The sequence below is a fragment of the Passer domesticus genome, chromosome 7, assembly GCF_036417665.1.
Source record: "Passer domesticus isolate bPasDom1 chromosome 7, bPasDom1.hap1, whole genome shotgun sequence".
NCBI classification, from domain to species: Eukaryota; Metazoa; Chordata; class Aves; order Passeriformes; family Passeridae; genus Passer; species Passer domesticus.
This window is the reverse complement of record NC_087480.1, coordinates 5,108,453-5,130,027: the sequence shown is the minus strand read 5'-3', so window position 1 is coordinate 5,130,027 and position 21,575 is coordinate 5,108,453. Positions and strand designations below refer to the sequence as shown.

The window sequence follows — 21,575 nt, the reverse complement described above, 5'->3', positions numbered from 1 at the left end:
CAGCTGGTAAATCCATACGTAGGAAAACAAACAGGGCCGAGCTTTGATTGTCCAAGTTCACAGCAGAGGTTACTTTACCTTGGCAGAGCCACATCCTCGACTTTCGGCTCGGAATTCCTTCGGCAGAGCTAAGCAAAACCATGTGTTCTCCTGGAACCAGGGGAAAGTTTAACTCCAGAGCTGGGCAGGGGCAGGGCTGGAGAAAAGGAGGCTCAGGGGGGACCTTGTGGCTCTGCACAGCTCCTGACAGGAGGGGGGAAGCAGGGGAGGCTCTGCTCCCAGGGAACGGGGACAGGAGGAGAGGGAACGGCCTCAGGCTGGGCCAGGGTGAGCTCAGGTTGGAGATCAGCGGGAATTTCTCCATGGAAAGGGTTGTGAAACATTGGAAGGGAGGTTTGGAGTCCCCATCCCTTGGGGGTGTCCAAGGAACACCTGGAGGTGGCACTCAGAGCTCTGGGCTGGTGACAAGGGGGGATCAGGCACAGCTTGGATTCCATGGCCTTGGAAGGCTTTCCCAAGCTTTCCCAACCTCAGCGATTCTGGGAGTTTGTGAGAAGCTCAGTAGGATTTTGGACAATGGCAGGAGGGGTGTTTTGGGAATGCGAAAGAGAACAGAAAGAGGGGAAAGAATGTTTACAGAAGAGGTGTAACAATGACTTAACAGAGAAGGGAGAGGCTCTGGCAATTCCTGCTGGTCAGAAAAATGTGGGATCAAAACTGTGTTTTGGGAGGATCTGCTCCTTTACAAAGTGCTCCAAGGGACCCCGCTCAGGGGAGCTGGCAGTGGTGAACTCTCTGACCAGGGACCTGCCATGTGTCCGTGCTATTTAAAGATGTGTCAGGGTGAGGATAAATATAGGACCTGCTCGGAACGGTCCGAAAAGTCACCTTGAGTTCTCATGGGAACATTGATTGTGAGCTACAGCTGAGTGCAGCCACTGCCAGAGCTCCCAAGGGAAAACCTCTCTGTGCCACTGTGGAAAGCTGCTCTGCATGGGCTGGGGCTGGAGCTGGAACTGGGGCTGGAGCTGGGGCTGGAGCTGGGGCTGGAGCTGGCCCAGCACCCAGGAACGCCTCAAGCACTGGTCCCAGTTCCCTGCACCTCTCCCAGGGGACACAGCACTGGGACAAAGGCCACTCTTGGTCCTTTTGCAGGAGATGGGGTGACCACCCCAAGGACCTGGACACATTCCAGGCTGTTTTTTCTGTCTCCCTGAACTCCTCTGGTGCTTCCCTTTGGGTGTGATGGTTTGTGCTTCCCGTCCTGGATCCCAGAGCAGCCAGAGCTGGATGCCCCCAGGCATGGAGTGGGAGCTGCTGGAAGGTGCTGCTGTGACTGGGAGCTCATTGGATTCCAGCCCTGAGAGGAAACTCCATCTGCAGCTCCTGGGGGCTCCTGGGCTGGGATCTGCCCTCAGCTCTGCCCTCAGCACTGACAGGACTCAGCACATCCTGCTCCTCCACATCCCATCCTGCTCCAAACCCACCTTGAGTCCAACTGGGGACCAGCCACGGCCTCTTGGAGCCCACCAGGCACTTCCCTGACCTTCCCAACCCCTCCCAGCACAGGCAGGCCCAGGGTGGAGAAGTCTGGAATTTGGCCATTTGGCTTTTTGGCTGCATGAGGTTAATCCAAGCCTCTTCCAACAGATCCAGAGTAGCTCCATCAAAGCCTCAGCAAATGTTTGGCCATGGCTGTGTCATTGTCCTGCTGAAAACAGGGACAATCCTCCCAGATTTCTTCTTGCTGGGCAGATCTGTGTCTGTGACAGGGCAGGGATGGGAAAGGGATGGATGAAAGGATCCTCAAGCCCAGAGGACACACTCCAGGGCAGCAGGTCCCATGGAAGTTGGGCTGCAGGTGCTGTTTTTAACAAGAAAAGCATCCTATTATCTCCCATTCCACAGCCAGTTTGGCTTGGGGGAGTCCAGCATGATTAATAATTCATGAAATTGCATTGCCAGAAACAAGAAACCAGCAGGAAAGACTTCAATCAGACTCTGTAAAGCTAGAGGGGTTGATTTCCTTCAGTCTATTCACTTCTTTTGATACAACCACTATTACATGTCGAGTAAAATCCTTGCTTTGGGTAAATCCTTTCCCAGAGGAAAAGCAAGACAGTGAAGGAGGGAAGACAGGAACCCAGGAGAAAATCCTGTACTGGCTCCAAGTCACAGGAGGTGCAGTTGTCCTTCCCTGGTCACTTAGTGGGGATAAAATGGGAAGCCCATGAATTATGAGAGAGGGTCTCACGTTTCATGGAGAGCTGTTCCCCAGAGTGGGGATGTGTGGGAAATAAGACTAAGGATCTTTTTCACTGTTCTTCCCCAGAAAGCACTCTGGGAAGGATTCAGCTCATTATTGCCTTGTGTGTTGGTTGGGGTGATGCCTTTTTGGGGCTACCCAAAAGCAGAGGGCAGACAAAATTAAAGGAATAAAAAGCAGTTATATTTATTGAAGAGCCTTCAGGTACATTTCAGGCAGACAAAGCCCCCGAGGGGCTACACCCAAAAATGGATGATGGGTCACAGCTTTTCACACTTTTACAAGTTTGGTCCATTTGCATATCAGGGGTTAATGTCCCAATTACAGCTTCAGTTAATGAAGTCATTTACCCCAAGTTTGCTCCCCCCAACTCACTTTTGTTTCCATCTCTAAGGCCTGAGGCAGCGAGGTGTCCTTGATTGCCAGGCCTGGAGAGGAATTGTTGTGTCTGCCCAAAATGGGAGAACAGTAGCTAACACTGTACATGGAGTTTAGAGTTATACACTAAAGAACTGCAGGATTACAAATACATGAAAAATATAAAAGTTAAAACCTGAGGCACCATGGGAGACCTGTGGACCTGACTGGATAAAGGGACACAAAAACAACAACACCACAGTGGCAGGCAGCCAGTGAGTGCTTGTTTCAGTTAAATTTGGTTAAGTTTGGTTAAGATTAGGGTACAAAAAGACTCAGTTTGTTTCAATAAATGATCCTCTTTGGAGCAACAAGGAGGTCTGTGTGTCTTTGCTCCCCATTGCTACAGGGGTGTGACGGGGCAGCCACGCCTTGCCCAGGCTTGGAAGGACATCAGGAGGAAAGGTAAAAGGACAAAAATAGAGGCATTGCCCTGTTGGGGTTGCTTTCCTCTTTAAAACAAAGCTCTGGTAACAAAGGGAAAGGTTATACAAGGAATTCCATCCTTATCTAGGGAGCTCCTGGACAGGGAGGCCTTTCCCTGCCATGGTGAAGATCTTCTTCCCTCAGGAGTCAAAATATTTTTAGCAAAGCAGCTTTTATTTGGTTTATCCCCTGGATTTCTTTGCTTGGTGCTCCATTTCCAACCTGGTGGTCCTGAAGAAATACACATCTCCTGTCAGGAGATCCTGTGGGACACCAGTCAGCCTGGGCAGGAATTTTGGGTCATGAACTACAAGCTTTGGGATGAACCTGAACTTCAGGCTGGACTTCCAGTGGATGCCAAGTGTTTATTACAGGCTGGAGAAGGGAGGGTTGGGAGGAAGAAGGTCAGGTCCTGGTGTACCAGGGTTTGGGTGTGAGGACTCCCTGATGGGCACTTTGGAGGCATTTTGGGGCCGTTCACAAGGAAATGCTTCTCTGTATCTTTCAGGGATATGGAGCAAACCCAGAGCAGACAGCCTTGACTGCTTTGCCAAGAGCTTAATTGCCATTAGTGAGGCTGAGGGGAGGCCAAAGTCCCAGCAACAACTGGAGAGCGGGAGAGAAACAGTGGTGGCATAACACAAATAAACCTGCTTGGATTTGCATAACACTGGGAGTTTGTGCACCAGCAAAGCTCAGGCTGGGCAAGATTAGCTCTGCTAATGAGCTTTGCTAATCCAAGTCCTACAAGTGAGGCACAGTTTGGTCATTTGAGCCCAGCTGGGCACAAGCACACAGTTCCCTATGGGCCCTGGGCTGCAAACTGCTTCATTTTTGGAGTTAAGAGACAGAATCCCAGACTGGTTTGGGTGGGAAGGACCTTAAAGCTCATCCAGTCCCACCCCTTGCCATCAGCAGGGACACCTGCCACTGTCCCAGGTTGCTCCAGCCTGGCCTTGGACATTTCCAGGGATGGGGCAGCCAAAGCTGCTCTGAGCAGTCTGTGCCAGGGCCTCCCCACCTCCCTCCTTCACAAGGAATCTCCAATCTGTGACTCAAACTTAAAGATTTTATTAACACAACAGCACTGCTGTGCTCCCTGCGGACTGACAATTCCCCAGGCCTGTGCTGAAGGATTTCTCTCCATGACATACACACCATGGTTTTGTCTGGTTTTCCATTATTCAGCCCTTGTGGCTTTTACCACTTCCCTTGGGAGCCTCCAGCGAAGCCCAATCTCTGCATTGTTCCAAACATTTCCTGATATTCAGCTGCTTCTTCCTTCTATTCATGCCCAGCAGAATTGTGCTCCTGCCTGGCTGTGCCCTCGATTGTTTGGGGTGCTCCCAGCCCTCTTAAACTGGGAGGTTTTGCTGTCAGAACACAGAATAAATTCCCTGATTTCTCTTGTCCTCGGGATTTGTTGAAATTTAACCTCCCTCCGTGCTTCTGCCTAGGAACAGCAGCCAGCCCTGGGCATGAACTCTGTTGGTGTCTTCTCCCTCCATTTCTGCCCTGTGGTGGCTCTTCTCACCAGTCTGGCTCTCCACATTTGCCAGGGTTTTTTTTTGTGATAAAACACTAATTTTTCTCTAGGAAAACAGCAGCACTTGCTGATGTCATGTTCCAGGTAGGGCCATCCCACAGCCTCAGCCCAGGGGAGCTGTGGGGGATGAGATGTGGATATGGGACCTCCTGCTGGCACTGACAGCTGGGCTTGGAGGGACCCCAAGGATCATCCAGGGCAACCCCTGTGCCATGGGCAGCATCACCTTCCAACCCACTGTCCCTGCCTAAAAACCTGGCTCCACCACATCTGGAATAGGAGCAGTCACCAGGATTCAGGAAAAAACCCAATAAACCAACTCCACTTCTCCCAATTTTCATTAAAACCCCACTCTGCAGGAGGGGAAGAACAAGGGAAGTGTTTTGGTGTCCCTTTGGGCACCGTCAGGCAGGAGTGATGTCACAGCCTGGGAATCAGGCTCTGGCCAGCTGGAGCAGACGGGCTCTGCTGGAAAACACCTGCTCCCTTTGCCGGGGATAAGATTTCGGAGTAGCTGGATCCTCCTGTCAAAACAGCAGTGTCCATTCCCACCGGGATCTGTCCCGGCAGAGCTGGGGAAAAGGAGCCAACAAAGCCAGATCCCACAGAAAATACAGACATGGGGAGTTTCTGGAGAAGAGAATAACCAGGAATTTCTTTCCTGGATGTGATTTCTGCAGGGAGACACCATGGGCTTGATGTGGTCGTGCTTGGAAATTGCTCCATGTTATGGGAAAGATGAAGAATGAGAGAGAAGTCTGCAAAATGAATCCCTTCTCCATCAACAAGAGGAATTAAAGGCTCTGAAACTACTTAGACAACCTTGGAAGAGCCAGCTGAAATTCCTGCAGGACATGGAAAGCAAAGGAGCAATCAGTGCTGGAGACGGAAAGACTCTGTCTGCAGGGATGACTCTCCTGGCTTATTAGGGATAAAATAAAAACAAAGGCTGAGGACAATATGGGAGGTTTGGAGGGATATTCAAGTCCAGGCCTTGGTGCCACCTGACCCAGCAAAGAGCACAAATTTTTACTTTACCTTTTCCCCAATTTCAGCAGCTCATGATCCTGCCTTTGCTTAAGTGCATTAAATACAGAAAGGTCTAAACATTTGGAGAAGAAATATCCTGGCATCTATTGGCAAAAAGTTCTGTTGGATAGGAAAGTAATGGAACGTTAAGTGCTGGTAAATAAACAAACCCAGATTTTTAAATGAGGCCTTTTTAAAATTGCAAGGGGACGGCTTCAAATGAGCGCTTCCCTTTTGTTTTTATTCTCTGCCATCTTTCTACAGCACTTAAAATTATTTAAAAATTCTTCTAAATGCTTATTAAAAAAACCCCCAAAATTGAAAAAAGATGGTGCTTTGCACTTCCATTTGATTCCAAAGAGATTTTTGATTGCTGTGTTATAAAACTTTTCAGAAAATGTTTCAGGTGGAAGCCCTGACAAACCGTGGAACATTAGGAATTCTGCAGCATTAATGATTTAGAGAATCACAGAATCGTGGAGTGGTTTGGGCTGAAGGGAACTTTAATCTCACCCTGCCATGGGAAGGGATGCCTTCCACTATCCCAGGTTGCTCCAAGCCCCAGCCAATCTGGTTCTGTTCAGGAATTTCCTTTAATTTTTTTTCCATCACCAACCTTAGTTTCTGTAAAGTGATGTTTTTTCTCTTTTCCCCCAGAAAAATGCCACTATTACTGATCTTTTCCTTTAGTTTTCCTGGAAAAACCCTCAATGAAACACCCTGTTCAAACACAATCAAACCTGTTGGTTTAATCACCCCAATAATGATCCTTTGGGGTCACCCAGACACTGAACATTATTCCACAGGAGTTGTGGTCCTAAAGCTGATACTTTAAAAGTGTGAGACCTTTAGAAGCTGTGCCACAGGATGAGAGAACGAGACAGGATATCATGAATGCATTGCAGACAGGCAAAAAATTCCAAATACAACCATTTGAGGCACAAAGTTGATGTTTTGGGTTCATGGGGGCACCCCCTTCCCCAGGCAGGGTTCCCAAACCACTCAGATGCCACCAAGCCACCCCTGGGTGCTCCATTTGTGCCACAGCAGCCTGTTCATGGATTCTGTGGATGCAAGGCTCCATGGAAGCCTCAGGATGAACCAAAGCCATGCAATATTTAAGGCCCAAATGACAAACGAGTTCTGCTGGGGCAGGAAAGAGCAGGAAAGGAAGGAGCAATAAAGGAACAAAATTAATGCCCTGGTCATGTATATTCCAGTGGCCTCCAAATGCCAGCTGGATTTGGGTTCTGCTCTTTGGCTCCTTGGAGGGCTCCTAAGTGCCCTGAAGTAGGAAAATTGGCACAAGAAAGCCTCAATTGACTGAAAATACTCATCAGGTTTGACAGCAGAAGAATTAAGTGTTAATCACCGGGAAATGCAATATGCTCGTTTTCCGGGCAAAATTATCCCATAAATTCAGGTGTTCCTGGCTGGCTGAAATCAATGGGAATTGCACATCCCAGTCCCAAAGTCACTCCAGCCCTGACACAACCAGAGACAGCCCAGAAGTGTCATTTCCATGGGGTTTCTGTGCACGGGCAGCAAATTCTGCAAAGAGGGGGGCAAAACTTCTGCTTCCAAACATTGTGCCTTCTCAGCAGCCACACTTTCCAACAAGATAACAGCCCAGTTTCCCTTGTTTTCCAAAATAACTCCAGATTATTGATGTCCTGCCAATGTTTTAACAAGGAGGGTTCACTAAATCCCACCCTGTCCCAAGTCTAGGACGAGCACCATGGGATCAGGGTGGGGACACCAAACGGGTTGTGCAGAGATGAAGAGCCCAGAGTCTGTTCCTTGTTTTTCCATTTTAAAGCAAACACTCTTCTGTAACTGGAACCAAGAAGAGAGGCAGCCTCCTCCTTTCTTCATGTTTGGCAAATAAACCTCTATTAAGGGCACTGTGTTGGAAATGTTTGTACTTTTTTATTTAAATAAAAATACACGGAGTGGGTTGATAGCACAACATTTGGCCTGTTTAGGAGAAGGATAAAGGCATCCATGGATTACTTTGAATGCCTTGGAGGGCAGCAGGAATATATTGCTCTGGAGATGTTTTCTTTCTCATCAATACCAAAAATTTTATGTTCCATAGGGACAAAATTGGAATTTTCTTTTTTTTTTTTTTTATGTGATCTCTACAGGTTAGAGAACACCATTATGGCTCAACCTACAGATTGCACTTTTCCAGCTTCTAGTTCTGGCTGTAGCAGAAAAAATGCTTCTTATAAAAGAAGAAAAAAACCCAAACCCTAAACTGAGTGGTGACTGAACAACCTGCTCACTACAACTTCTGGATTTAGTGGCAACCACGGATGGATACAAAGCTGGAATCACTACAGTGGTTTAGAAGGATGAACTTCACAAAGGGCATAAATCCCATTTCCAATCTCCTGTAACATTTCAAGGAGTTGTTCTTCCAGGCCTTCAAGTTCCCAACAGCTGAAGACTTTTGTCAGGAGAGTTTAATTAAACCAATAACTCCGGAGAGAAAGCAAACATCCCAGCCAGGCACAGCTGCCTGGGTCCGTTCCAGCAGCAGCAAAGTTGGCACAAATCACCACATTCTGCCTAAATTCTCTAAGAGGCACAGAAGTTTTGGGTTAAGATTTATGCTGCATTTAATCTTTAAGGGTCCATCACTCTCCTGTCTAATGGGTTTGTCCAGACCGGGCAGATTTGAAGGTCAGACTCAAGATGTTAATCTGAGAAAAGGTTTCACGGAGCTCATCCTAATCTGTGTCAGAGCATCCTGGCATCCTTCTTCCCCTAAAAAAAAGCTTTCGAATGTTGGTCAATGGGTTCCCACTGAGAGCTCTCACCGTCGCATGAGAATGGGTGTGAAAAGCAGCCGCATCTCCCCAGGGATCAGCATTCCCATGCAGCCGCCTGAAAATGCCCACCAGCCACGAAACTGGGTTCTGTGTAAATTCACTGGTGATATTGGAGGGTTTTCCACCCTGAGCCTTCTGCCACCCCACACTCAGGGACAGCGATGCCTTCGGCCACGCCGCCACCATTCCCCCACACTTTCCTGCCTCTATTTTTACTAAACAAATAAAAATGGACCTTTGCCCATCGGGAGCAGGAAACATCTGCACCGCCGCCCTTCTCACTCCGAACCCACGCTCCTGTTTTTTGCGTTCCGTGGAAGCGGGGGCTCGCGGAGGCTGGGGCTGAGCACCCGGAGCTGCCGGGCTGTTACATGAGATATTCAGGAAGTTATTTGCATGGAGGGATAAAAGCCCGTGGTGGCAGCAGCCGGCCGCGCTGCAGAGGCGACCCAGCCACGGTGGCCACCAGCCCGGGGAGTCACATCCACCGCAGCCTCACAATGAGTTGTTTACTGGCCTTGGCTGCCTGTGGGAAGAGCCAAGGAGAGCGGAGGAAGAGGAGAGACAAACACAATGCGAGCGAGACGCGTTAGGGGGGAGGCTGGGCTTCAGCGGCAGCCCCGGCGTTTCAGCCCCGTGGAGGCACAGAGGGCTGAAAAGGGAATAAAATGAACCGTCCGCCTCCTTGCTGCTGCTGCCAGAAGAGCCTCGTCCCCACCTGAAGGGCTGATAGCGAAGGTAAGAGGGGGAAAGAAGCAGTTTTTGGGCAGATTCCCCGCGCGGCTCTCGGGGGCAGCCCCCGGGCAGATGCAGCCACGCTTCCCTGAGTATTTGTAATTATGGAGAAGGAAAGCTGACCGGCTTTCCAGCAGGAGCCCAGCGATTCGGGGCAAGGCTCTGTTCCAGTCAGCTCCTCCGAGAAGATTTAAAACAAAACAACAACCCCCAGCCTAACAAACAGCGCCTTTCTAAATCTGCCCAGGGAAATGTTTGCTATTTTATTTCCAACTTTGCAACTCTGCAGCTTCCTAATCTTACCCAGTGCTCTCCCCACTCTCAGCTCCCCCCTCCGTTCCTCACTTTTTTTTTAATTGGAAGGCAAAACAATTACGGCCGCGGGAAGGAAAATCCGAGCAGTGAGGAGCTTTTCCCTGCTCGTTCCCATCGGGCACGCTCTCCCAGGCCGGGTCCCCCGGCTAATTGCTCAGGAAATCCGCGCTGCTCATTGTCGGGCTGTCCTTAAGCTGCTAATTCCGAGCTGGGAGAGGCTCTGGAAGGGAATCCATGGATAGAGCCCCGCGAGAGGGACCCAGCGGAGAGCCGGGGCGGGGCGGGCTCCGGCGCTAATAACACATCCCTGCCCAATGGAAAGCGTTTCCTATGGAGACCCCCAGGAGTTCCCCCTGCCCACAGCCCCTGCCCAGACATTGGGCCCATTCTTGCGTCCCGTTTTGCCCAGACACGGTGGCAGCGGCGCTGGGCAGCCCCGATCCCGCTCGGAACAAAGGCCGGGCAGCAGCGCGGAGTTTGGCGATGAGCGGCTGAACTCGCACAAAGTGGGATTTCCGCGGGGGAATAACGCGGCCCGTGGGCCAGGGACACAAAGGACTGTCAGGGAGGGATCCCGAGGAAGCCCCGAGCCGTGGGAATGGTGGCGGTGCCGGTGAGTTCCCCCCGTTCCCGGGGCAGGAAAAGCGGCCGGGTTTCAGGGCAGCTCCGGGTGGGGGTCTGGAGGCTCGGATGGATGCGAGGGATGAATCCCGCCGGGTTTCACTGTTTTCCTGCTCTGGAGACTCCCCTTCCTCCTGCTCCAGCCCTGCCATGGCTGCTTAAAGGCAGAAAGAGGAGCTCCAAGTTTTGGGAAAGTAATTCTGGAGTTGCTCCTGCAGATTGCATGGAAATGGTTCTGACTCCCGGCGAAACTCTCCATTGCCATCGAGATTCCCGTTTTGGCACTGCAGGTGACAAGTTTAGGACTTTCCTGCCCTGTTGTTTGTTGTGTGTTTGTGAAAAGGATGCCTTGGTTACAGCTTCCTTTTGTACTTGAAGTCAGTGTCATAAAGACACTTCAGGCTTGTAATGGGTTGGATAGAAATGTGGCATTCACCTTCGTTTAATGGAGGGCTGGCTCCCACAAGCTATATTAAAAAAAATAGGAATTAAGTTATAAATATTATACGGAAAACTTTAAAAATTTGATTTTTCGCTTCAGCCTCCATTCATGACTAAAATTACTCCCTTAAAGCTGCAAAATTCTATGAGGAAAATTCAAATACAGCTCTAAAAAAAACAGGGTGTCTGAAGTAAAATGAACTATGAACATTTAAAGATTCTGCTGTTTGGAAGAGAGAGGATTTAACACAATATAAGCACATGGCAGAAAAATTTGCAGGAAGAGTTTGGAGGTTTTAATGACATTCCCAAATCATTGTTTGAGAGGAGACAATTGTGTGTGGTTTTTGTATTGCTGCCCTATAGGAACAGAACAGTCAAATCCAGAGGATGGGAAGTGCAAAGTTCACAGCTCGGTGATAAGGACATTCCCCCCTTGTAGTACTTTTCCATCTTCTTGCCCTTAGGAGCATTCCCTAAAAACAAAACAGGCAGGAAACCCTGGTACTTTGGGGGGTTCAAAGCCTCTGCATTTTAAAAGAAAGTCCTGAAAGACAGAGGAGGGAGGAAGGGGGTGGGAGAGGAGGCTGAGCAAACATTTCACTGGAATCCTTTGAGGCTAAAAATGAGAATCCTCCTCAACTGATAAAAATCGAAGTCTTCCAAATTCCAGGGTCAAGAGCTCAGCTCCACACAGACAAACCCAAGAAACGCCCCAGTTCTGCACTCAGCTTCACTTAGGGCATTGCAATGAGGCACGAAACTGCAAAGCTGCACCTGGGCTGGCTGAGGAGGAGGGATGGGAACATTCCCTGGGCAGGGAGAGGATGCTCTCCCAGCTGGAAGATGGATCAGTCCTCCAGCAGTGACCTCATGGCTGGAGCACAGGAGCAGGAATTAAAGCAGTTTTATCCAGAGCTTGGGCCAGATCCTGGGGACAGGGTGCCCTGTTGCTCTGTTGGAGGGGACGTGGCAAAGCAATTTGGGATTCTGTCACTGTGGCACTTGGAGCCATCTGGGTGGATGCCACATCCATGATCCATCCGTGCCCCTCGCCCTGCTTACAGCATGTTTGGGATTTGGGGCTCTGTTTCCCCATGGCTGGGCGTTGCTGGTCAGCCTGTGTGGCTGCACTGGTGCTCCAGGATCCCAAAGGAGCCGGCAGGGCAGGGTGGGGATGGCTCCTGGAGCACTCAGCCACCCTCAGCAGGTCTTTCCAGGTCAAGCCTGCGTGCAGAGCCTCACTCTGCTCCTCCACGCGTTGCTCCTCCTCCCTAAATAAGGATCCGATTTAGTCCCGGGGAAGGGGAGCCACCACTTTGCACAGAAGGGAAATTCTCTCCCTGAAAAGAGGAGCTCTTTATTCCCAGAGCAGACAGTGGCTCTGCAAGGCTTCCTCCTGCACCAGCTCCCAGTTCAGCCCCATAAAAGGGGTAAAGATCCACCCTGCTCCGGAGCCAGACCAGCCTGAGCTGACCCTGGCTGCAGGAAAATTTGCTGGATTATTTGTAATGTGTTTGGTAGGTAGGAAAAGGAAGATCTCTTTATCCTGGCAAGTGAAATGAAGGGACATTCATCAGTCCCTGAGCCCTGAGACAAAGGTGTGTTCTGGCAGCAGAGCAGATCCTTTCTCTGGTCAAAACATGAGCTCATCAGGCTGAGAGACCCTGTGATGCTGTAAAGACACAGCCACAGCAGACCTCTTCTTTTCCTTTCATAATATTCCCATTTTCCTTTCTTGAACCTGCAGACAACTCACCCTCTTCCTCCCCAGCACATTTTACAGATGGATATAACCATATTTAGCAGGAAAAGCAGCATCCAGCCCTTGCACGATGCCAAAATGTCATTGCCTTGCCCTCATCTTATAATTAGAAATCTGATTTCTAAGAAGTTTCACTGCAGAAGCTTTGCTGACCAGCTGAGATTGGATATTTCTGCATTGTGGAGTAATTTCTTAGTTATTTTGCCACTTTACAGAAAAAGCCAGGTTGGAGAAGGTGTGGAGGTGGAAGGTGTCTCTGCCCATGGCAGGGATTGAACAGGATAGGCTTTAAGTTCCCTTCCAACCCAATCCATCCTGGGATTCTACAATCCTCAAAATTTCCCCTTTTCCCCTCAGGATAAAGCAATTTAAGAGAAAAAAAAAAAAAAAAAAAAAAGCCCTGTTAGATGAGCTCCCTGCAGTAAATAAATGCAGGGCACAGATCCCTCAAGGTCCCAAACACGGATTTTGTCCAGAGCCATGGGAGGACTGGCCCAGCACCCAAAGGAATCCAGCCAGCCCCTCCAGCCAGGCCACCTTGCCAGGGTGAAACTGGTGTTTGTGCTGCTGTGCTGGCACCTTCTTGGGGCAAGGCAAGGCAGAAAAAGCCCATAATTTCTGGACAATGGGAGGAGAAGGTTCAGCTCTCCCATTCCGGCAGAGGGAGTGCAGAGGATGCAGCCCAGGGGGATGAGGATGGGGTGACAGGAGGGCTCTGCGTGGCTCGGAGGAGCCGAGGAAAGGCAACAAGGAGCCAAAAAGCCAAGGGATGGCCGAGGAACCACTGGAAATTGTGTCAGGGAAAGCGAAGAAAGGCAGCTTGTTGGGCAGGCTGCTGACTGGGAACCTTTCGGAGCTGTGAGCAAATAAACCCAGGCCTGTTGTTGGAGTCCCCAGTGGCTCAGGGAAACAGGAGTCTCTTATTTTTTATGTTGGTTTTTTTTTTCCTTTTTTTTTTTTTTTTTCATTAGCCACACTTTGTAATGAACCAGAGCTACATCAAGGACACGGCAACCTTTACCACAAACATTATTCCTGGGTGAAAACAACCTGGTCAGACAGGGTAACTTTGCTTTTCAGCACTTCATCAGCTTTTCTTTGCATCTAAATCTTCTCTATTGAAGCCAGCGCTGCCATTATCCAGCAATCCCTGGGGCTCCAAACAAGCAGCATTCCAGCACCAAAGGCCGGGCAAAAAAAGCCGCTCTTACAAGTGTTAAATAATGCAAACCTCGCCGAGAAGTTTGGGGTGAATCCCATCGTTTCCTGGCTGCGGCCCAGCCCCTCCGGGGGCTGCAGGGGATGGGGAGAGGCAGAGCACGCCAAGGGTTAAAGGGTGATGTAAATGGAGAGAGACATTCTCAGTGCAAACAAAAGGAGAGTCATGCCCCGAGGATCAGTGGCTGGATGTGGGGTAAGGCAGCTCGCGAATCTCTGCTGAAGGAAACATTTTAATTAGCTCAATCCAAAACAGATACAGCCCAGGGAAGGCACCACGAGCAGGAAATGCTTTGTAAGTCTCGGAGGACAGCGAGGAGACAACGGCGGTGCTGAGCAATTAAAAGAGAGGGGGAAAAAATGAGGGAAGAGAAGAGGAGAGCGCCTTTAGGGTTCGGGCTGAGAGGCTCAGGTTTCCTTCCCTGCTCCATCCCAAGAATTAAATCGGGGTCCTGCTGCACAGGAGAGAGGGGCTGCTGAGCTCGGGGGGGCTGTGAGGGTCCCAGGAGCTCAGAGCAGGGCACAGCAGCGCCCGCCGGCTCCCTCCATCCCTGCGCTCACTCCCGCCTCGGGGACAGGCGGTGCCTCCCCAAGCAACCCCACATTTCGGGTTTTTCTCCGAAAAACCACCTGCTGGAACCTGGCTGAAGCGAGGCTCCCAACCCCAGCTTCCCGCAGGTACAGGATTCGATGTGGCAGCGAGGGCTGGGGACCGCCAGGTCCGGCGACACTGAGCACAATAAGTGTCAAAGCCATGAATAAGAGCCTTCCTGCCCTGTTTTTTAGGCTAATCACCCGCAAACGTCCCCATTCCCCCGGCAAGAATGGCCCTTTGAAGCTCCACAAACCTCCGTGGACTTCAAAGTCCCACTTGTGTCTGCTCTCTCCCCACTGTTCTCCAGTACATCACTTAGGATTAGGAAATGAAAGAGATTAAAGCGTTTTCTCCTTCCCAGCGCTTCGGATCCTCAATGGAGCTTTGTTTACAGGCAGCTGCTCCGCTTCCCACCCTCTAATCCCGGCCTTCCCTCGCTCCTGCTGCACCGGGGAGGAAAACTGGGGATGTGCCAGGAGCTCCGGGGAGGATGGAGCACTCACGGCCGCTCAGCGAGCTGAGCCCAACCCCAAAATTGGTGTCCCAAGCTATTTCCCATCCCTACACCTTGCTCTGGAGGAGCCAGACCCAGCATCACCTGCTCCAGCTTTCCATAAACCCACGCTGCTGGCGCTGGGAAAACATCGCTGTGCAGTACCAGCTCCTGCCCTGGCAACCTCCAACAGGGAAAAATCAGCCACCAGATTGCCCCAGACTGGAGGTTTGTCCTTAAAGCTGCTGCCAGTTCACACTCTCAGAGCTCTTCCCGAACAAAACCAACTTTTACTGAAAAAAGAAGGTAGAAGTTAAGTGGAACTTCCATTGCAGGAACTGAGATGTTCAGTTTTTCAGATAGAAGAAGGTTTTGTTTTTTAAAAAATATATAACAGTTTTGATTTTATCTATTCAAACAATTGCACTTAATCTTATTTTATCTATAGTCACCAGTCTGAAAGAACCCAAGTCCTACAGACTTACACAGAATTATCATCTCTGCAAAAATCTGCCAAAACCCCAAACATCTCCCCACAAAAAAAAACCCCTTATTTGTACCTTCTGCCTAATTAAAGTGGAACAAAGGAAGGAAATAAACGCCAAGAAGCTGCAGAGCTGAGTTTGTTGTAAAGCTGTAACCCTGGGCTCCGTGGTGGGAGTGAGTTACCCATCCCGCAGACGTTGTAGCAAGGGGTGAGGAACAGGGAGCTGCAAACCCTGGAGTGAATGGAATTCTTGTCAGGAGAAGGCAGAAATAAAGCTCTTGCTGTGCCCCAGGAAAATCCCGATTTATTTCCAAGGCTGGAGGCTGAGATTCTATCAAAACACAAGGAGTGGTGCCACGACCTGACAGAAAACCCAGACAAACCTCCCCAAACCCCACTGTCCTGCAGGTTTTGCCTTCTCTACCTATAAACCTTTGTTTCTCAAGATCTAAGAGATAACCTGAGTACACACCGTGATAATCCAGCAAAGATCCTTCAGCTCTGGGAGGTTTTCCCATCAGGGCTGTGCCAGACCCCCCAAACCCAGAGCTCAGATGAACACACAGGGTGTCCTTCACGTCCAGACTGATAAAGTTCCACTCATCTGACATCTCACATGACTAAAAGAAAATGTGATGATGCCAAAAATGCCAGCCCCAAACTCCACGCTGGTGTTTTTCTGACCTCAGCTTGCTGCACATGTGGAGAACAGGATCAGTGTGGAGCAGGAAGAATGGGATAATGGAATGACAGGGGCTGGTTTTAAATTTGTTCTTCCCCTGCAGTAATTGCTGTTCTAACAAACAGCTCCTCTGGATGGAGCTGCAGTCTGGCAGTTTGGAGGTGTCTTGGGGTGCTGGGAGGAGGAAATACAGGAATTGTAAACAGGATACTCAGGCACCATAGGAAGTAACACCAAGTTTTCCTCTCTTTTCAGTCCATGGAGGATGGGATATTTGTACTGTAAAAGAGCAAAGCCTGGAGCTACTCTGCTGAACCTTGCTCTGAGTTACAGGGTTTTGTGAGGGATGGCTGCTGGAGGTTTGCTGATACCATCCCTGCTAGGAGAGAGAATATTCTGAATTTTATCACACTAAACAGGGGGTTTATTCCATTACATTCCTCCCCTCCTGGACCAGCCTCCAGTTGAAATATAGGATTTAAAGCTTTGCCCTGCCTGAAATAGAAAAAAAACCACTACTTTGTCATCCTGTATTTACTGAGTTTTTAAAAAATATATTGCTTTATTTTTCCCAGCAAGGCAACAGCAGTAGTGACCGTGGTGTCCATGAAGACATCCCACTGCTTTAATCCATAGTGGAAAGGAAGGAAAGGGAATTTTTCACTCGGAAAACTCAATCTGTGGACTCGTCCTACAGAATTTAAAGCACATGGCTGGATTTCAAAGCCACTTGTCAGCTTGTTTAAACACCTCAGGGTTCCATAGGTAAACAAGGCAGGCTGTATTTTAAAGCCCATAAGTTAACTAGACAATTGCTGGCAGGCAATTCCCAGAGATTAGACACTGGAAAAAACGGGATTTGACCTTGGGGCTGTCTGGAGCAGAGCAGGGAGAAAAGAGTCAGGAGATGGAGCATCCTTTTTCCTGTGTGAGGAGTATCTGTGTCAGGCTGCTGGCAGCACTTGGTCAGGAGCAAAGGTGAGAGTTCCAAAGGCACCTTGCAAACCTGGCTCTTGAGGAACTGCCCAAATCCAGGCCAGGCTGGAAAGTGAGGTTTCCACTGGGCTCCCAGGCTGTTCCCAAGGACACCCAACCCCTCTGAGATCTCCCCAGCAGGACCCAGAGTGGACCCTGGACCAGGAGAGTGGGGCACACCTGGGGTTCACCCACCCAGGGAGTCACATTCCATAAACAAAACTCCTGATGGAGATAACAGGGAGTGTCTGCACTGGGAGGGAGCTCCAAGCCAAGGATTGAGTGCTTTGGGCTGAAGGTTAAGCCAAAGCTCAGCTATTCCTGTTGGAGTTCATGTGAGCTTTCCAATCCAACTTTGCTCTTGTTTAAAGGCATTTGAACTTTCAGGCAAGATCTTTCCTTTTTTCCTTTTACCCCAGATCCAAAGAAAGTGAGTTCAATCCCACGTTTAAGATTTTGCGCCTGTTCTTCCCATAAATTTAAATGTTTGATATTGGTTTTTTAGCTTGTTTCTCAATAAAGCTCATTTAACTATGAATTTAGGAGGAAACCTTCTCCACAGGAGAGACCTCCAAGTTCCAGTTCATCTTTTTGGATGTCCAAAGGATGGAGTCATCTGAGGAGGCAGATCTGGGCATCCTCCTTTCTCACTACTTTGCCAGGTGCAAAGGTGAGGTGCTGCCTGCTCCCGGGGTCACAGCACCAGATTTTGGGAATCCTGTGGTTCTCCAGGCATTCCCAGGTGAGGAATTTGCCCCTTCCACCTGGCAAAGCCGTGGCTATCCCAGCTTTCCCAACACTTGCCATTTTACCAGCAAGGCTGTCAGCTTGCATGCGAGAACTCCCAGGATGAAAACATACGGAAAACATCTGATTTTGATAATTTGCATCCCAAATCGTCTCGAAAACATGATTTGTTTTCCATTTTATTTGTTTATATGTTGCCATTGCAACCTTTAACACAACTCAGTGACAGGTTTGGAGCTGAAACTCCTCTGTCAGGGGTTCACTCTGGAAAGGATCCCACTCTTCACAAGGGTTTCGCCTCCAAACTACTCCCAGTTGTAGCTCCTAAATTTCTTAGATTACGAGGAGATTCCAAACTAGTCCTTATTTGGTTGGCTGGAGTTTGTAAGGAAAAGGTCTTTCCCTTCGTGACCCAACTTTGCTCCACATTTCCAAGAAGTGCTGAGCTCATGATCCAACTCACAAACCCTCCTGCTCCAGAGGGACTTTCCTCGAGGAGAATTTCCAAGGAATTATTCCCACAGGCATTAAAAATACTTAAAATAGCCAGGAGAGATGATCCAGGGAGTTCAGGAAGCACCTATGTCCAAGTAAAAAAACATGCTCACTTCACCTGTCTCCAAAGCTTGTTGAGTTGGGACAAAGTCTTACAAGAGTGTAGTCCATGACATTTCCCAAATTTCACATTCCAAACCTCGACAAAGAGTAGGAATGAAAAGCAGCTGTTGGTACAGCTTAGGGGAATCTTTCTTGGGAAAGTTTTACACTTGCAAAAAAATTCCTTTTGGAAGTAATACCATATTTGCAGACATTTTAAAGCAGGGGAAAAAAAGGAAACATGGCTTTGGGAAGTGTTTTTGGTAAATATTTCTGAACTACAACAGTTTTCCACTTTGGAAAACATCTGTAAGGATGTTCCTATTTTCAACTGGGGAAAAAAGGCAAAGCAGCTCTTCTTTATCATAGATTTTGGTGGGTTTTTTAATACTTTGCATCAAAAAAGGTTGAAAATCCAGAACTCGCCTTTGTGCACAGTTTAAAGCAAACATTACAACTTTCAGCTTTTCTCCTCCTGTTACAGGTTTAGGGCAAAATTTCATATGTTTAATTCTGTTAAATTTCTTTCCAAATATAATGGGCCAATTCCATCTCAGATTTTAAAGAAAAACCTTTCCAAGGGAAATGTTGGAATTATCACAGAACTGTTTGAGTTGGAAAGGACCTTAAAGCCATTGTTCCACACCCTGCCATGGACAGGGACACCTTCCATAGACCTGGCTGCTCAGATCACTCTCCTTCAAACAGGAGGATGAGGGAGTGGTGGAAGGAAAGGCCAGATTCAATAAATTCCGTCTCCAACTGGGAAAAACCCCAATAATAGTGGAATTTGTAAAGACTAGCTTGAAAACTAGTTCCTGCTCTTGTTTGCACATCCATTAATTTGGGAATTTCTCTTGCACAGCCACTTTGGTTCAAGACTGATGGCAGCTCTGTCTCTCTCCTTTAGGATGAAAGGATCCATGAGGGAGATGCGCTAGGAAGGAGTCCAGCCACCTCCCTGGAATGTGTTCCTTCGGGAAGGGACGAGCTCCCTGCCTTATTTTATGGATGTCACTGAAGTAGACTTTGAAGGCCTTTGGAAGCCCATCCCAGACTTGGCATGGGAAACCACAGCAACAACCATACCTGCCTGACAGATGATTCCTTCAAGTACAACCTGTACGGAGCCGTGTACAGCGTGGTCTTCATCCTTGGCTTGATCACAAACTGCGCCTCCCTCTTCGTTTTCCTCTTCCGGATGAAGATGCGGAGCGAGACGGCCATTTTCATGACCAACCTGGCGGTTTCAGACTTGCTTTTTGTCTTCACTTTGCCCTTCAAGATTTTTTACAACTTCAACAGGCACTGGCCCTTCGGGGACAGCCTGTGCAAGATCTCGGGCACGGCGTTCCTCACCAACATCTACGGGAGCATGTTGTTCCTCACCTGCATCAGCGTGGATCGCTTCCTGGCCATCGTGTATCCCTTCCGCTCCCGCACCATCCGCACCAGGAGGAATTCCGCCATCGTCTGCGCCGGCGTTTGGATCCTGGTCCTCAGCGGCGGAATTTCGGCCTCGCTGTTCTCCACGACCAACGTGTCCAACACCAGCACCACCTGTTTCGAAGGGTTCTCCAAAAGGATCTGGAAAACCTACCTGTCCAAGATCACCATATTTATTGAGGTGGTGGGATTCATCATCCCTCTGCTGCTCAACCTCACGTGCTCCTCGCTGGTTCTCCGGACTTTACGGAAGCCGGCCACCCTGTCCCAGATTGGGACGAACAAGGAGAAAGTGCTGAAGATGATCATTGTGCACGTGGCCATTTTCGTCGTGTGCTTTGTCCCCTACAACTCCATCCTGTTCCTGTACGCGCTCGTGCGCTCCCAGGCCATCGCCAACTGCTCCCTGGAGAGGTTTGCCAGGACCATGTATCCCATCACGTTGTGTATCGCCACCCTCAACTGCTGCTTTGACCCCTTCATCTACTACTTCACCTCCGAGTCCTTCCAGAAGTCCTTCAACATCAAAACCCAGATCAAAATGGATTCTCTCTTCAAGACAGAGATGCCGCTCACAAAGACGGCGCTGCCGGCGCCGCAGGATGAGATCAGTGACCAGGCCATCACCAACGGGGGAGATCCCACATCTGAATCCCATTTCTAGGGAGATGTTTACACAGGGAGTTACCCCCCATTAACTCCTGATTAACAGCACGTGGCAAAGAGCAGCTCCAGAAAACGGGGGCTCACACGTGGGGTTAATGAAGAAAAGCTGCTGGGGGACGACGGATCCTCGCACTGGGATGGTCCCACCACGTTCCACAGGTGAACACAAAGCATGAAAATCCCAATGGATCTCCCTTTGGAGATTATGGATAGGCTACAACACATGCATCAACTCAGGAGGGAACAGAACAGCTTCTTTAACCAGAAGATGCCAACATTTGGCATTTTTTCCCCTCAGCAGTTGACATGGGACCAGTTGGGAAATAGAAAATTTCATTTTTTTAGAGATTACTGCCAATATTTCTGCCTTCTGCAGGTGCATCCTCATCGTCATATGTTAACTCAGTAACTTCCCACAATATGTATGTTTGCTTACAAAGGCATAATAAAAGCTTGTGGCTTTTCCTTACTCCACTGCCAGAGTGCAGAGCCTGGTTTTCCTAGAGACTGGAATTTATGGAGAGCTTTGAAGTGTAAATAATTGTTTAGCAATTAGGCAAAAGAGTTGCTTGGTGACAGAAAAGATAATAAGAAAAAAAAGATAATTATTACTACAGTTTTGAAAGATGAAGTTTCATTTTTATCAGATTAAGCTGTCATTTAATTTATTTGATTATTTTTAATGCCACATCTGGGGAGGAGTAAAGAGCTCATTAATGATCTGTTGCACCTGGGCTTTTATATCCCAGAGGATTAAATTACTATTTCTGGGAAGGGCTGGACTGTAAAGTCAGCTGGAGAAGGGCCTGGAACCCCAGAGTTCTTCCAAGGGCAAAGCTCCCATCCAGAAGCTGAGGCAGGTGAAGCCCAGAAATGCTGACCCCACTGAAATATGGACAAGTGGTGTCACAGCACCCAACTGAGGGAGGATCTGTGATTGCTTAATGGGTTTTTAGGGCCTCAAGGTAACTCAAAAACCAATTTGCTGCACTCTTTTCTTAGCTGGTTACAGCAATATTGTCTTGTTTTCCAATTAATTTATTACCTTTCTTTTTATAGATTACAGAAATATATGGAAAATTAATTATTTGTATGTGTTGCATTTTACCACCTGGTTCCTTTCTCCAGCTCTTGGCTCGTGTTTGAAGCTCTACAGCCCTTCCCAGGCTGGTTCATTCTTAAGTGTAAGACACAGAAATGAGGAGAACAATTTCATTTGAAAAAATATAAAGTTACAACTTGTTAGCTACATTACCATGGCAAAGCTACTT

General features: G+C 48.8%; 1 protein-coding gene across 2 annotated transcripts; it reads left to right on the top strand.

Annotated features, from left to right (window-relative positions):
• The first annotated feature begins 8,924 nt into the window (after positions 1 to 8,924).
• On the top strand, positions 8,925 to 20,778 carry LPAR4 (lysophosphatidic acid receptor 4). Of its 2 annotated transcripts, none has more exons than XM_064426538.1 (2): positions 8,925 to 9,259; positions 19,103 to 20,778. In XM_064426538.1, exon 2 carries the CDS (start codon positions 19,256 to 19,258, stop codon positions 20,300 to 20,302), a length of 1,047 nt encoding a protein of 348 aa, XP_064282608.1. In that variant the 5' UTR covers positions 8,925 to 9,259; positions 19,103 to 19,255; the 3' UTR covers positions 20,303 to 20,778. The 2 variants fall into 2 exon arrangements, with proteins under 2 accessions (XP_064282608.1, XP_064282610.1); XM_064426540.1 differs by lacking the exon at positions 8,925 to 9,259 and adding an exon at positions 9,656 to 10,184.
• Positions 20,779 to 21,575: the final 797 nt, after the last annotated feature.